Here is a 16,563-nt window from a genome sequence, read left to right on the forward strand (position 1 = left end):
TATGTTAGAGTTGTTGCCTTAGTATGCTTCTGGGCATACTAACATACTATGACTTCCGTTATTACCTTCATACCTTTATACTGGTTCAACCAGGCAGCTTGATATTTAACATCATGTTGTTAAGCTGTTGTGAGACTCTGCAGATGTTTATCTTCTGTGACACCATATCTTTCTCTAAATTCCCTCATAAGACAAAAATAATCACATTTGATTCCTTATTATATATTTTTAAAAGAGTTTCCAACAAATCCGCAGGTTAGTCAGTTTATTATTCCTACAATACCTGAATGCATCACGAGTGCAGGTGGCTCAGGGCGTGGCTTCATCCCCGCGATCGGGGGACTTGTCTGCGCATGCGTTAGCCATAAAAGTGCGTTTTAGAATGATTACTGGTAGCCAGCGGAGAAACAGATTATACGGCTCCACACAACTGTTGTTTTAATCCCCTGAGCGAGGAGATTTAGAAAGAAAAAACACTGGCTTCAAACCCAGCAGCCATATTGTATGGAAAAGCGACGGAAAGACTCCTGTTTTCAGAAAAAAGTCGTTTTCTCAGGCACATCTGTCAAGACTTTTGGGGAGTTTAATTTTCTGCCTCACTGGCGGTGGGTCTCTGTTGCACAGCTAGCTTGGCAGCTGGCTGAGAAATTGAGAGATTGGGACTAGTTTTTTTTTTTAAAAACCCTTTTTGCACAATATTGTGTTTATTTCTTTATTTTAATACTGTGAAGCTAACCGCCTAAAAATGAAGGACCGATTGGAGCAGCTTAAAGCGGTAAGTAGTGTTTAGGAAACGTTGAGTTTTCTGAAAGTGTCTCCTTTTACTCATCCATATTGACTCTGTACACTCCGAAAAAGAAAAACGACCATTTTAAGATGTTTGAGGTTAGGATTTGTAAAATGAAATTTTTACACTCTTTGATTTAAACCTTTACCATAAATATGTAGCATATATAAAAAAACAAAACAAACAACAATAGTGAGATATATGATGATGTAACTCATGTGATGGCTGTAGTGACATTACAGCTTGGATAATGATTGGGAATGGAAGTGCTGGATGAAAGTGATCCAAGACGTGTTTTGTGCATTCACTTCTGAGTATAAGGTTTGAAGTAGAGGTTAATTCTTATTAACTGAACTGCAGCTCAACAGGTCATATTTACCCAAGTAATTCCAGTGAAATTGAGCTTAATTTATATATCCCGGTGTATCGTGGCTAAAAATAACTTAGGTGAGTCACTCTGTTTTCATTGGTATTGATTAACTGTTGCTCGATAAAAGGGAGGACTTTATTATAGTTCTTGAAGAAAGAAGGATCTGGTCCCAGCACCTTGATAATTTGTTTAACTATTTATTTAGAAATGAAGATAATCAGACATTTGACCTATTCATCTGCTACTCAATTACATGGCAGCAACTGAGTGCATTTAGCCGTGTTGGCAGGTGGTGGTGAAGAATGGAGAAGAGGGGTGACTTTTTTTTTAAGGGACTTTGAGCGTGGTGTAGTTGTTGGTGTCAGATGAGATGGTCTGAGTATTTCAGAAATGCTGAAATGATCTACTGGGATTTTTCCCCCAACACCATCTCTAGGGTTTGCAGACAATGGTCTGAAAAAGAGAATGTATCCAGTAAGCGGCTGTTCTCTGGGCGAAAATCCCTTGTTGGTGTCAGAGGTCAGAGGAGAATGGCCAGACTGATTTTAGCTGATGGAAAGGCAGCAGTAACTCAAATGACCACTTATTACAGATGGGCTAAAGCAGCAGAAGACCACACCGGATGTAAATGGTAATAGTAAATGGACTCCTATATAGCGCTTTATACAACATGCAACTTTTCTTTTTTCCTATGCTTATAAGTGCTTTCTAACTGCACACATACTCAACACTCATACTCCAATGGATGCCCTGGAGAGCAACTTGTGGTTAGTATCTTGCTCAAGGATATTCGGCATGCAGACTGGGGGAGCCAAGGATCAAACCACCAACCTTCCGATCAGCAGATGACCTGTTCTGCCTCCTGAGCTACAGCCACCCTGGATGTCAATCGTGTCAGCTAAGAATAGAAAACTGAGGTTATAGTTCACACAGGCTCACCAAAATTGGACAATAGAGGACTGGTAAACGTTGCATTATCTGAAGAGTCTTGATTTCTGCTGCAACATTCAGGTAGTTGGGTCAGAAATTGCCGTTAACAACATGAAAGCATGGATCTTTCTGCATGTCTCAACAGTTAAGGTTGCTGGTAGTGGTTTAGTGGTGTGGGGGATGTTGTCTTTACACACTTTGAGTTCCTTAATATCAACTGAGCATTGTTTACCTGAGTATTGTGTTGACCGTGTCCACTAGATCTTACTTCAGTAGAGTACCTTTGGGATGCGGTGAAACGAGAGATTCACATCATGGACATGCTGCCAACAAATCTGCAGCAACATTGTGATACAATCCTGTCAGGATGGACTGAAAAGAAGGTTTCTGGCATGCCATGAAAAATCAAGACAGTTCTGAAGGAATGGGGTTCTAGCAAAGTGGCCAGTGGGTCTATATCAATAATGGTGCAGTACAGCGCAAATCTCCCACATTTTCATATCACTTGCCTCTTCTTTTCTGAATTGGGTTATACTGCTGCTGTTGTACAGTAACTCATGATGGCGTGTGTTGAGGGATGTTGTGTTGCTATAGCTACCTAAAACTGCTGGTCAAATATTTGCTGTGTTTTAAAATTGTTTGAGCAGTGGTATTCCTCACCTGCCCCCACTCCCAGATATCTTTATCACAACACAGTTGGCTTTACATTAAAGGAAGTACAGATGTAAGCAGAACTAGGTCAGACATGTGTTTATAAGCAGGCCGTGTGACATTTTTAATTTTTCTCCAGTAATACTTGCGTCTTTTCCGACTACCTCGACCTGCCTTTACTCCTGTGTTTCTTTATCTTCCCACCTTAATCCCCCTGTCTTCATTTCCCTCCTTGAGTTTCCTTTCTAATGTTTAACTTGCCGACAGTAATCTAGGCTGTGTGTGTGTGTGTGTGTGTGTGTGTGTGTGTGCGCGTTCATGTCAATGTTTGCTTACGCCATTGGCATCATTATCACATCACCTGACGTACTGAAGACCTTGGCACTTTTATAAACCGTATGAAGCGCAGAATCGTAATTTGCTGAAGTTATTGTACTGTTACATGTGGCAGCTTATTGGCCAAGCTCCACTTTACGCTTGTTTTATTTGACTATTTTTAGAGAAATACTGAGAGGAGAGGTTGGTAACCTCACTTGTGAGCTAGACTAGCATGACTGTTACTTTCTGTTGTTCTGCCTTTCTGTTCCCTCATAGTATTTTCAAATGCACTTTCATTTAAGCTCATCTGGTTTTCAGTTCTGTGTCTTCAGTGACGAGCTGGGGTTCTGGTGCTGCTCTGCTTCCTAACCTGACTAGCACAAATCGTAAATGGAGTGCAGTTACGTAGCACTTTATTAGTCTTATCAGTCACTCAAAGCACTTTACACCCAGTGGTAAAAATGTAACAGCGTAAACATGCCGTCTTCATTGCCATATGGAGTTTTTAAATCCCTTGTCAGATGCTTTGCATCAACACAACTGCTGATGGACTAAATAGGCTTCTGTCACCACGCTGCTGTAAATCTGACCCCAGGTCCCTGTGCTACTGCTTTTAAAGCTAGCAGCTCATTTTTAAACCATCCCACAGAAAATGCTGTTGCTCAGACAGCAATAACTAACATTTCTTGTTATTATGGATTTTATCTGATTATTTTCTGCATTATTTATCGACAAATTGTCCAAAAACTGAACTTCATATTAGCCTGAAGAAACAACAAATCCTTACAAATGACTTTCCAAAGTGGTTTTCTTCTCTTTGCTTGGCTGTTAACTTTTTATTGATCATCAAAACCTCTGCTGTTTTTATATTTGTTTCTTTTTTCTGGTTGGTCGATCTTGTCCTGTAGCTCTACTGGTGCCCACATAGTTTCAGCTCCACTATCACTATTCTGTGCTGCGTGTTTGATGTTTTCTAATCGTGATGTCCACTTGACCTAATTTTACCCACTGTGCAGCCATCAAAATCTTAAATGCAATCTTCTGCATGAGATTATAGCTGTCATGCTTTTTGTTTTTTTTATTCTATTTTTTTTTATTTCTAAGCGAGCAAATCTAATTCACCAACAGTCGGGCTGGATTTTGGCTCGCAGCACCATTTAAAGCTCGTGTTAGATATTGTTTCTTATAAACCTTGTTCACCTGTCTAAACATGCCTCCCAAATATTTGACATCTCGCAAACCAATCATGAAGAGTTGGCCATCTCCCAAACTTTAAGCTGAAATGGTTCGTAGGAGTTTGATCCAAGAATTTCTTTATGTCTTCTGAAGTGAAGTAAAGTCATAAGATGAGCAAGTGAGTTTATTGAGTAATGCTGTTAAAGTTTTCTTGATGACTTGGATAAGGTCACTGCCTCTGACTGTTCCTGTCATTATCACGATGTTTTTACAAGCAGTGGCCTGTGTGTGTGTGTGTGTGTGTGTGTGTGTGTGTGTCTTTGTGGTCTTTGGTTGTTTGGTTTGGTGCACACATCACTCCCTTTCCTCTTGTTTTTGCTGAATGAGAGACACTGGAAGGAAGTGAGTGCTTGGTCTTATCTCACAAGAGCAGAAATGCAGTGTGAGAGTGTGCGTGAGCCTGAGTGGTGCGTTTGATGAATAACTCTCCGAGAGATTCAAAAGCAAGCACTATGTCCTGGAAACTCTCGGTTCAACTACTGCTGTAGGTACGCCAGCCTGAAGCAAATGGTCTCGGCTACATTTGCAATTCAAATTTTAGATGAAGGCTGGAAGGTTAAAGGCCAAGTCTAAAAGTCAGCATTCGTGCAGTTGCAGTAAATGTTACTGCCTAGAAGGGTTAATGATTACTTTCAATACTGATGAATCTGCTGATTATTCTCTCAGTTAATCATTTTTGTCTGTAAAATGTCAGGAAATGTTGAAATTGTCCAGAAACTGAGGACTGCAAAAGAAAATGCTTACTGTTTGAATATGACAGTGAATAGAAGCACAACAGGAGCACAGGACAGGTGCAGCGTGAATGAACCGTAATATTTATTGAGCTTACTATTGTAAATACTGTGTGTGAGTCAGCTGATATGAGATCAGAGGCATCAAACCGATGACGTCTTAACATTTTCCAAGCCTCGACTTTGCACACCTGAAGAGCCAAAGGTTTCACAAATTAATTAAAATAGAAGACGGTTATTTGTGAAATGGGCCTCTCCATAACATACAACGCCCAAACCTCAGATAATATACAGCAAATACATCTTTAATTTCCAACATACATTATCATACTAACCTAAATCAGTGCTTTGAGCTTATTCCAAACTTGTGGACCTCTGCAGGTCACACAGAGTCACCTGTTACAAAGCACAAACTCTGGTGTCTGATCAGAATATATTTAACTTAAAAGCAGAAGTAATTAGAAGGGAGGAAGCAAATAGAGCTGCTTTTTTTTTTTTCTCGCTTTATCAAACGCAGTCACAGCGTGGCCGTGATGTTCGTTCACTCTGCCTCAGTTTTGTTAAAGTCAGCTTAGAGTGAAAATTGGTTGACATCTTGGAGCCTGCCTCTGGTCCTAGATGTTAAATATTCACTGCCAGTGCTTGGCGCGTGCGTAGCAAACCATCAGTGCTGACTTGTGTTTACTGCCCGTCACTTGTGACACGTATAGTCAGCAGCGTGAAGCATTCTGATGAAATGCTGGATGTAAACTGATTAGGGTCAGGCTGAGCTGCTAACCAGGAAGCAATTTCATTAGTATAGCTTTGCATGGAGGCTCACGGTCTAAACTGTGTTCGGTGGCTTTTCCAACCCAAACAGAAAAACTTCAGAAAAAAGAAATTAAACAGAAAAACTCTCTAAAATAAATGTGTAAAGTTGTAAATTAAATTAAACTAATTGTATTGTTTTGACTCTACTTTGTTTAAAGAAAGCACAGGTGCTTTTTTTTTTTTTTTTGTTAATTTAATATATCGTCTAGCAGTGTGATTTGAATACACTTCCTTTAATGTTGTTTGAGGCTTCGTATTTACCCTACAGATAGAGATATCCTTCTTCTCACCAGACTCCAGCCAGTTTGTTTAGCTTGACGTTGAGATGGGAAATACTTCCCCTAGCAGCACCTCTAAAGCTCACAACTAACCACATTATAATCCATGCGAGGACCAAAGTGTTGAAGTTTCAGGGTGTGGTTTTTATAGGTGAATACCAGACTTAACTTCTGGCTGGGAACAGGAACTTCCTGGAGCCGCCACTGCTGACCTATTTTTTTTTTTCTTCAAAGTTTGCACCGGTGTTAAAGGTTTAATGTAAATACTGTTATTGTAAGGTTTTAGAGATACAAAAAAATAACAAGTGCAGAGTTTAATGGACTCGGACCTAGCTTTGAATTATTTAAACTGAGGTTTGGAGCCCCCACGGGGATGCTGGGTTTACACTGCTAGTTGGATCAGTAGTTAAGACAGTGGATGGAAGATTGGTTTTGAACCATGGCTCGTTTGTTATGTCATTATTTATTTATGTATTCTTTTTAGCTATCTAATTGAATATATCATCGCAAACATACTTTATTGCTAAAGTAATATGTAATACATGAGAAAAGTCTTAGATGGGTTAGAGCTACAGGATGATCCAACTGTTATAAAATAGCTCAGTTGCATGGATGACCTCCACATGCCTGTTTGCACTCCAGACAACTACTGGGCATCCTCTGGATGTGATCTTCCCAGATCTGGATCGGGAAATCTGCAAGCTAGTCTGTGGTGCTGTTTGACAGTGTTGGAGGCACCGATATCGAGGTTATTCTTCTGCAAGACCCAGCAGTTCATTTTTGTCCTCTGTCGTTGACATGAGTCTGAGACCTCTATGTCAAGCACAATTTATGGAGTCTAGGGGAAATCCTAGGCTTTCCATTGATGTTACATGTGTGGCGGCTGGGTTAACAGAGCACATGGACTTTCTTTTCAAAATGACAGAAACTGCAGCTTCCACATTTTATGGCTTTGAGGGAGGTTAAATTATACTTTTTTGCTAATATTAAGATTCTGGTGTTTGAGCTTAAATTCTTTGTTCAAGTTGAGAGTCTTAACCTTGATTTGGTGGGATTTCAGAAATGTACAGTATTTTTACCCCTTGTAAAACAAAACTTTTAGTGTACCTTGTAGTGGACTGCAGGACTTACTACCTCACATTTTCAACCAATGTCACTACTTCAGGACACATGCTTCACATGCACACACAAGCTAAGAGTTTCATTTTTTCTAACTAATAATAATGTGCTGAAAATGCACTAAACTACCTCTCCATACTGAAATGAGGTCGAAATTGTTTTTTTTGCATGAAACATGAAAGCAGGACAACGCTGCCCACAATCACCAAACAGGAAGTCCTCTGATTAAAGTTGTATAAACTCAGTTTCAGCCCTTTTGTCTTCTTGCAGGTTGTTGTAAGGCATTTTGAATAGTTAACATTTTACTGATGTCCTAAACAAATGGCTGGTTTTGGATTTAAAAATTAATTTTAGGGGGTTTTGCATGGACCTTTAATGCAGTGCAGTGTTAACAGTGCTGGTTTTTCTTCTGGCGAAGCCCCAAAATATGGATTAAATAATTAATACCATAATTGTGCAGCAACTAGTCGGCTCTTAACCTAAAGACAACAGGTTGACAAGGAAACTTTTTGGATGGGCTTGTTCTACATGAAGAATGAAAAGCCATTGAGAAACATAGGGCCTGCGGGCCTACCACCTCACGCTCTTAGTCCTGCTCTTTCTGTTTATTCTATAGGTGTGTGATCAAGATGATGATGATGTGGAGATTGCTGTGGACAACGCAGGCTTCATGGATGAGTTCTTTTCTGAGGTAAGTGCTGCTATGGGTGTATGTATGCACTGAGTGTGATTGTTTTGCTTCACTTGCATTCACGAGGACCTGCGTGTTCTAAGATGGTGTGATTTGCATGTGTTTGCCATTTGCGGTGTGTCCTTGTGTTACAGATCGAGGTAATCAGAAACAATATTGATAAAATCGATGAGAACGTGACAGAAGTGAAAAAGCTTTACTCTGTCATCTTGTCTGCTCCCACATCAGATCAGAGTAAGAAATCACCACCAGCTCTGACATTTACTTCATTTTTTTGCGTTACAAAATAACACAACATTGATCAGGAAAGGCATCAGCACTGAAAATCTGCACTATGCTGTATCTTGCACAGAAACACAGGAGGACTTGGAGGCGATCACCAATGACATAAAGAAGTTGGCCAACGGTGCGAGGAACAAACTCAAGAGTGAGTCCCGCTCCAATTTCTACATACAGCCTGTCATTATGAATAACTTGTATGTTTATTGGATTAGTAAACAAGTGAATAGTGGTGTTATATTTAATCAGTTCAAGGTTGTTTAAGTGAAGTAACTCTGCCTTCTTCCCAGCCATTGAGAGGAATCTGGAGTCAGAAGAGCAGGAGAGGGTGTCGGCTGACACGCGGATACGTAAATCACAGGTAAATCATCTCCTTCAGACGATTCGAGTAACCTTCTGAGAAAGCGCTTTGCTTGTAAACTTCCCCCTCATGCTGGGCATTGTATGTGAGGTTGATTGTTTTCTGATGGTCTTATTTGTTGTATTTTAGGTAAAAGTGGGTAAAGAGAGAATTAAGAGAAGAGGGTGCTTGTTAATACTTCTGCTTTAAGACTTTAATAAATGTTTGGCATTTCTAAAATATTCAATTTCAATCAATCAACAACAGTTGCTTCAAGGTGCTTCATATAGTAAGGTAAAGACCCTACAACAGTACAGAGAAAACACAGAAAACTCCAACAATAAAATGAAACCCTGTGAGCAAGTGCTTTGGCGATTGTGGGAAGGAAAAACTTCCTTTTAACAGGAAGAAACCTCCAGCAGAACGAGGTTTGGGGCAGGGCAGCCATCTGCCGCAAGTGGTCAGGGGTGAGGGGAGGAAGACGGGACAAATACACGTGTCTTTGTCTTCAAGTTTCTGCATTCATCATTTAAAAGTGTTACTTATAAGCTCTTCCATTGTTATTCTGTTACCTCCCAGCATGCAGTTCTGTCTAGGAAGTTTGTGGAGGTGATGACAAAGTATAATGAAGCTCAGGTGGATTTCCGGGAGAGGAGTAAAGGACGTATTCAGAGACAGCTCGAGATCAGTGAGTCACAACGACACCACTAAAGACATCTGACGGTTCCATTGTCGTCTTTGTCATTAATCCCGCTCCTTTTCCTTTTTCCCTTTCCTCTCCAGCTGGAAAAGCAACTACGGATGAAGAACTAGAGGAGATGTTGGAGGGTGGCAATGCTGCTGTGTTCACTGCAGGGGTAAGAGTGTGCGTTTGTGCACGTATATGCATTTTCCTTAACGTACCTTAACGTTAACTCCACCATGATGTGGTTGAACTGTGAAAGCCGAGTTGTCAGTTTCTCAGTAAAACTTAAACTGCTTGTGTCAGCTAATTATTAGGAGTCGACCTGACTCGCACTCAGTCTGTTCATGACACACTGAGATAAGGAGCATTGTGTTGTGTTGCTTTGGCTACACGCAGCAGTTGGAAGAACTTGAAAATGTAGCCAAGATTCTCTGAGCTCACGTTGATAAAAAATACACAAGTAGGGAGGAATTTCTTGCACAAGGACGCACAGCTTGACTTGATATTTTCAGATACGGCGTCTCACATTCCTGTAACAAACAGGCTAGACTTTGACCTCACTTAACTGTTAAGGAGTCCAACTGCTGGGCAGGACAGGACTGTTGTGTAGTGGTGTCCTTGAATAGGTTTTAGATTTTTAGGCTGTATCACAACAACTGTTTTCTAGCTTGGTGCCGTTTTACGTGAATACACATTGATTTGAATCAATGCCAAATATTCATTTAGCCACCTGTGTTTAAACTGATGCTGTGCGGTAATGTTAAGCCTCTCCTTTGCACAGATTATAGACTCGGGGATCTCCAAACAAGCCCTGAATGAGATTGAAGCCAGACACAAAGACATCGTCCGTCTGGAGAGTAGTATTAAGGAGCTGCACGATATGTTTGTAGACATCGCCATGCTGGTCGAGAGCCAGGTACGCTCCTCTGCATCCACCTGCCTGTAATTTGATTCTAGTTATTTGCTTGTTCATTCATTGAATTCATCCTTAAATCCTCTCCATGGCTTTGTGTTCAGCCCTCATTGTATCCAACTCTTTGCACATCATTACTCTGTTTACTCTTTTCCAGCTGTATGTCTTTCCTTTACTCTTTGCGCTCTTCTGCCACTGTTACCTCCATCCCATCGCTCTGCGTTAACGGTACCAATACAAATGCATTAGTGAATAAATCATCAAGGTTAACAAACGTCTAACTAGCTGGTACAGGGACATTACTGTTAGCCTCTTAACTAAATATAACCACATATTTCTTGTTGCTTGCAAAATGCTGTCTGAGGAAAAGGCTTTGTAAGGTAAGGGTTGTTGTTATGCACATGTTTCATGTTGTGCTGTGAGATTGTTTTGGATTTTTTTTTTTTTTCCTGCCAGTTTTAATTCCAGTTTTACGTTTGAAAGTTTGAATTACAGAAGAGAACTAGAAGGGTGCTTGCAGAGCTAATTCTCCACCAAGGCTGATGTCCTGGATCTCTCTTTATAGATCTCTATATGAGGCTATAAAAAGTGATTCAAGTTAAAATTAAATGTCAGAATTCAAAACAAACCCCTGAGATCCTCAGTGCAGGTGTTGGCAATCTAACTGTTCAGTGAACATGTAATACCCCTCTAACCGGATTTATTCCTCTGTATTTAACCCAATCTGCTTCTCATTTCTGCTTAAGTGTCAGTACCTTACAGAATGTTGCATGTTTTTCAGGGTGACATGGTAGAAAACATAGAGCAGAATATATCCAAGTCAGTGGACCACATAGTAGCAGCAAAGGAGCAGACCAAAAAAGCTGTAAGGTATCAGACCAAAGCACGCAAGGTAATGTCTTTCTTTTTTTTTCTTTCCAGTCATAGCACCAAGCCGCTTTTGTCTTTTTTTCCTGCTTATCTTCTGTACACTCTTGCACTCCTCAGTTTGCCACACTTAAACCACATAGTGTGCCTACATATCCTCCCTTCACCATGTCTCTCTCACCCTCCCTCACCCAGTACTCGCACACGTTGCCATTCGCACCAACTGTTGCATTGCTGGTGCTTGTCTTTTTCTCTCTCTTTCTGTTTCATTTCACTGCTACGTTTCTTTACCTCTGATGCCGTTTACATCAGGGTGGAATGATTGACAGGATCGAGAGCAACATGGACCAGTCGGTGGGCTTTGTGGAGCGCGCTGTTGCAGACACTAAAAAAGCTGCAAAGTTTCAGCAAGAGGCTCGCCGTGTGAGTGATAATCATCGAAAACAATGGTCAGGTTTCCCAAAAGCACTGGAATTATTTATTTAATAACTTTGCATTTACAAATCTAGTTAGTTCTGAACAAGCAGGACAAAGATTAAAAATTACAATTAAACAGAATAACTTTGACACCATGGGACAAAAAAACTGCCTGACTGATTGTGAATTAGAATATGTTCGGCATATGGAAATGTAGTCTGCTTTCTTCTTTCTCATGTTGAGCAGAACCTAATGAAACTGCACCGTCATGCAGGTGTAATGCAGGTTGTACAGGGTAGTAAACCCTGTAAAAAGTCCTTCAGGCTAAACAAAAAAAAAAAAATATTGTCAAGAAAGGATTATCTTAACTTTTGAAGTCTAAGTCATCATCAGTGAAAAGTGGTCTAAGGTCTAAGGTAAGTCTCAGAGGTACTTTGACCTCTGAGACTTGATTTCAAACATAGAAGCTTGACCTTCAACATTTACATGTTAGTGACTCATTAAATGCAGTTATAGGGGTTTTTCTGAATTTCGTGCCAGAGGTAATCACAGTCCACAATAAGCTGTTCAAGCAATAATAAAACAAAACAAAGTAAAGATGTCTCCCAGTCTCCACTGGTTAACCTTCCTTTTCATGTTTAGACTTTCAGTTTACCCTGTTCAGCCTGGCAGGTGCCCTTAAAAGATCTGTAACATTAACTCCCCTAATTTAGATTTACACACACTGATAGCATTAACTAGTGTGGAGATGATACAGCTCTGTTAACTACCATTGGATAGCATACCATCAGTGTGTGGGATGGTTAAAACAAACAACCTGTCGCAAGCTCTTGTGCGGTGTCATTTCCTGTCCTCAGAAGGATCCATCCCAGAGAGGCCTGCACACAGTCCTCAACCCCAACAATCATCAAGCAGGAGTCCTGAAGGCAACTCCTGCTCATGGTTGTTTTTTATTTTCAGGTTGGGAATAGTTGGAATTCCTCTTCCACTAGAGGATGCTTTTGGGAAACCTGTTTGAAGACCATTCCCACCTCCCCCTGTGGTGACTTGTGCTCTCCGATCCCCTCTACCTGCTCCGTTACCTCCGTGCCTGTGGAACCCTGTGCTTTAAACACCACTGTGACCTGCCCAGCAACACGTAGCAGAATAAAAAGCATCCTCCCTCCCACCAACACACACACACAGAGCTCTTTTCTTTCTGTCCTTTCTCTTTTTCTCTTCAGCTTCATCCTCAAAGTGTTGATGTGCAGTTTACACATGAAGGCTGTAACCACAACCGCTGCTGTGTTGTAGGGTTGGAGATGTTGTGTGCTTGCTTCTGGCTGTTACAGATTGTGTGTGTGTGTGTGTGTGTGTGTGTGTGTGTGTGTGTGTGTGTGTGTGTGTGTGTGTGTGTGTGTGTGTGTGTGTGTGTGTGTGTGTGTGGTAAATAAGCCTCAAGAGTAATCGATGTTATCTGATACATCTGCTGTTGTCAAGTAAAGACCTGCTGTCCTGCTGTTTTTACACTGACATTGGATCTGATAATTTATGTCTTAATTGTCCCCAACAGAAACTGGTGATAATAATTGTGATTGTGGTGATCTTGGTGATCATAGTGGCTCTGGCAATCGGGTTGTCAGTGGGATTAAAGAAATGATGATGAATTATTTGAGTAAGAGAAGCGCTAAGGGTGAGTAATTGAGCAAATACCTGCTGTATAATGGGTGTGTGTCTGTTAGGCATGCTTTGGGAAGGAGTTTGCACTTCCTTTGAGGCTCAGTGTGTGTTTTCTTACTATCCAGAGGGCTTACTCGAGGTGTGTGTGCTTGTTTGAAGTACTTTGGGTGTGTTGTTGTTCTCCCGTTCTGGGCCTCTTGCCTCTGGTTACTGTAGTGGCGAATTAGTTCCTGCTGGTGTTGAGTTTGTGGGTGCTTTTCAGTTGTAGGTATCCCATCATCAACACTGTTTCTGTGTATGTTTCTCCCTCTCTGTAGAAGATCATCATTATTGCTGTGGTCTGTGCCGTGGTTCTTCTCATTATCCTCATCATCATCCTCACCCAGACACTATAGGGCTGATCGCTGCCATCATCTCATCATCTGTGTATTCAACATCCTCACCATTATTCATCAGCCTGCCTGCAGAAGGAAAAACCGATCCTGATCACTCCATATGGGTATAAGAATATTTAACCTGCAGATATTTTCAACACACTGAGGGTCTCCCTCACTTTTGGACAATTGAGGATGCTCTCCTGCGAATGAGGAAACGAGACCAAAGCTGACATATGAGGTACATTGTCTATTGTACCTCTGTGAAGGCGAAAAGGGAATTGGGAAACAAAACATCACTTCAGTGTCACTAAACATTTCACTGTTCAACATTTGCTGCCAAAGAATCAGCTGGGAAGCGTTTGTCATCTGAAAGCTTTCAGAAGCACATAAACCCCCTGATTTCTTTGACCTTTGATATGATTTTATGATTGAAAATCTCCCCAGTGAACTTTCACTGCTGTCGGATTTCTTTTTGTTGTTGCTGTTGTTAGGGTTTGGGGAGTTCCAGCACTTTAACATTTCCAAATGCGTAGCTCAGATATCTGTAATTATCACTGGTTGTTAAAACAAAAACAAATATGAAGGATTGCACTTATGGGAACACATTTCATGAACTTACAGGCGCGTGTGATGAACGCTCATTACTTGCTTACTTGTAGCAGCTGAAATTTGATCCTTTTCACAACCCAAACCAAAGCTTTTACATGTATAGACACAGTTACTCCTCCTGTTAAAGTGCTGTAGAAATATTTTAATGCCAAAGGAGTTTTAGAGAGTCTGGTAGTAACACTAGTGGTTTGTTTCCCGTAAGTGCCAGAATAGTCTTTTTGTATTTATTCTACTGTTCTAAGACATGTTGCTTATGACGTCACATACAAATGGGCACTCTGTAAAGTATCCTTGGCTAGTCTTGTCTTACTACTGGGAAATGCCTTAACAGGCATGTTTTAGGTTTTACTACTGAGTTGCCAGTTTTAGACACAGTCCTGCAGTACATCTGATGTTTGCGAAGGTGATAATGTTCAGTTTTTGTTTACACAGCCTTAGGATGTAATGGTTTGACGTTTTTAACAGAGGCTGTATGTGTGCTGCTCTTTACTTCATAGGTGTGTCTAATATTTAGACTGCCCTCATTAGTAAATGTGGGGAGTGGGGACAATATTATAAACACCTCTTACTGTAACCAGTTCATCTGCACCACAAAGTACATCCTCCAAAAAGCCCATCGAGTCTTAATGAACAATTTCAACTAAAATGAACATTATACCTCCTTTTTTTATTTAAAGAAGTCATTTTAATGTACATAGAAAACTTGTATTTTCAAAAAAAAGCATGATGCACAAGACAACAGGATTTTTGCAGGGCTGTGTATTAGATCACATTAGCTTTAGCAACGTGTACCTCCCTGTTGGATTCAGTAATGGTTGTCCATCATCATTTCATTCATTTCATTTCAGACAATCTTTGGAACTGACAGTTTACCAAACCAAAGTGCAGGTTGTCATCCAGTGGCTTTAACAGGGTAATTAAAGCACATGATTCCAGCCGTACATAAGATCAGTACCAACCAGTCATGAGGAGAAGCCCTGACATAAGGGAGTAGGCCGATTTCAGTAAAACAATGTTGTAATTTAAGCATGAATTAAATTTTAAACTGTGGTTTTGTATGAAGCACTTGAAAATGAGAATCCCGCAGCATCATCATCATTTAGGGGCACAATCCATTTTATTTGAGCCGTTGGCGCAGACTGGAACATAAGAGAAAATTGAAGCTTTTTTTTACCTGTGTAAATGTCAATGATTTTTATCAGAAATTAAAGATTTTATGTGTTAAATTACCCAGTGTTTATTTGTCGTGTTTGACTTGCAGAAATGGAATTATGTAACTGAATTTTACACATTCTGATGACTGCTCGTTGCAAAGTGGTGTGTGTGTGTGTGTGTTTTATTGGAGTGTAGTAGCTGCTGTCAGCATGTTAACCACAGTGTTGCAAAGTACAGCTTTTAAAGACTGGTGCACACGTGTCAAAAAAGGGGGTAAGTCGTTTCACCTTTCCTGTCTCTTTACACACACAGTTACACACAAACCTCTATAACCCTTTGTTCTGCTTTTGCTCAATTGTTTCCTCAAACCACTGTCGATCAATGTTGATAATTGCGTCGGCTCGCAAAGTAAAGCCTGATTCCTCTCTTTGTCGTCTGACTGTGTGTTTCTGATTGCGTCTCCAGAAAAAGATGATGATTACATTGTGCTGTGCCATCATTGGGATCGTTGGGTTCTCCTATCTCTACAGCTTCTTCTCATAAAAAATGTTTTACACAGGTAAAAGACAAAAAAACACCTGCATCAGCCTTTCAGTGCTATTGTTTATGCGGACTCTCTGAATTGCTTAAAGACTGCATTTCTTTCTTTTGTCTCTGTGTGGTGTTTCTAGGCACAAGGGATTTCTCCAAAAACTAGGAATATTTCCCTGATGCTCCTTCATACCCCCCCCCCCGTATTTATATACAATAAAGTATTTAAAAACAAAAAAAATCACATCCGTCCCATTCACTTTCCCTTTTATTATTAATTGAAATGTAAACAATTTTCTTGCTGTATGAAGTGTTTGAAATGTATTGTGTGTCGGTGTCTCAGCCTGACTGTTCACAGCCAGGTGACTTGACTCGTGATTTGTAATCATATACTCTACCGCCTCCTGGTGGTGCATCAAGGGAAAACCCCATATTTAGAGAAATTATCATTTTCAGGATAAAATAAAACTTTGGAAGAACACATTTTAATCATTTTCTTTTCTTTATTTATTATTTTTAAATCTATATATTGAATTATTTTACTGTCTCGGCTCCAAAATTATCTGTTCCAAAGTGTCCAGTTTAGTGGTATTTTCTGGCCTGTTTGTCATAATTATGATTAAAAATGTGCGTGACTTTGTGTGTGAGATCTGTCTGATGGTGTTTTCCGTAACAGCGGCTGTCAGTCGCTCACTGGCTGTGTTGTCTCAGTAAAGCCTGTTATGTAATAAAATTTCTGTGCGTTACATCAAGTGCTGTGTGCGGCTCGCTTCTTGCATGAGGCTCAGCTGATCGCCTCTTTGCATGGAG

General features: G+C 40.4%; 1 protein-coding gene across 6 annotated transcripts; it reads left to right on the top strand.

The window, feature by feature from the left end:
* Positions 1 to 337: 337 nt before the first annotated feature.
* stx3b (syntaxin 3b) lies at positions 338 to 16,505 on the top strand. Of its 6 annotated transcripts, XM_084948024.1 has the most exons (11): positions 338 to 775; positions 7,847 to 7,921; positions 8,056 to 8,155; positions 8,274 to 8,348; positions 8,491 to 8,561; positions 9,120 to 9,228; positions 9,324 to 9,397; positions 10,007 to 10,141; positions 10,920 to 11,030; positions 12,975 to 13,094; positions 13,399 to 15,495. In XM_084948024.1, exons 1-10 carry the CDS (start codon positions 746 to 748, stop codon positions 13,059 to 13,061), a joined length of 867 nt encoding a protein of 288 aa, XP_084804150.1. In that variant the 5' UTR covers positions 338 to 745; the 3' UTR covers positions 13,062 to 13,094; positions 13,399 to 15,495. The 6 variants fall into 6 exon arrangements, 5 of the variants coding, with proteins under 5 accessions (XP_084804150.1, XP_084804140.1, XP_084804131.1 ...); XM_084948014.1 differs by having other exon boundaries at positions 12,975 to 15,495; XM_084948041.1 differs by lacking the exons at positions 10,920 to 11,030; positions 12,975 to 13,094; positions 13,399 to 15,495 and adding exons at positions 15,688 to 15,781; positions 15,894 to 16,505 and having other exon boundaries at positions 339 to 775.
* Positions 16,506 to 16,563: the final 58 nt, after the last annotated feature.

Source organism: Perissodus microlepis, chromosome 2 (genome assembly GCF_051167445.1).
Source record: "Perissodus microlepis isolate ML-2025 ecotype Zambia chromosome 2, ASM5116744v1, whole genome shotgun sequence".
NCBI classification, from domain to species: Eukaryota; Metazoa; Chordata; class Actinopteri; order Cichliformes; family Cichlidae; genus Perissodus; species Perissodus microlepis.

Coding starts and splice junctions, on each gene's coding strand:
- stx3b (XM_084948005.1), top strand. CDS start 746: ATGAAGGACCGATTGGAGCAGCTTAAAGCG. Junction 776..7,846: donor GATTGGAGCAGCTTAAAGCG/GTAAGTAGTGTT, acceptor TTTATTCTATAG/GTGTGTGATCAAGATGATGA. Junction 8,156..8,273: donor TGCTCCCACATCAGATCAGA/GTAAGAAATCAC, acceptor TATCTTGCACAG/AAACACAGGAGGACTTGGAG.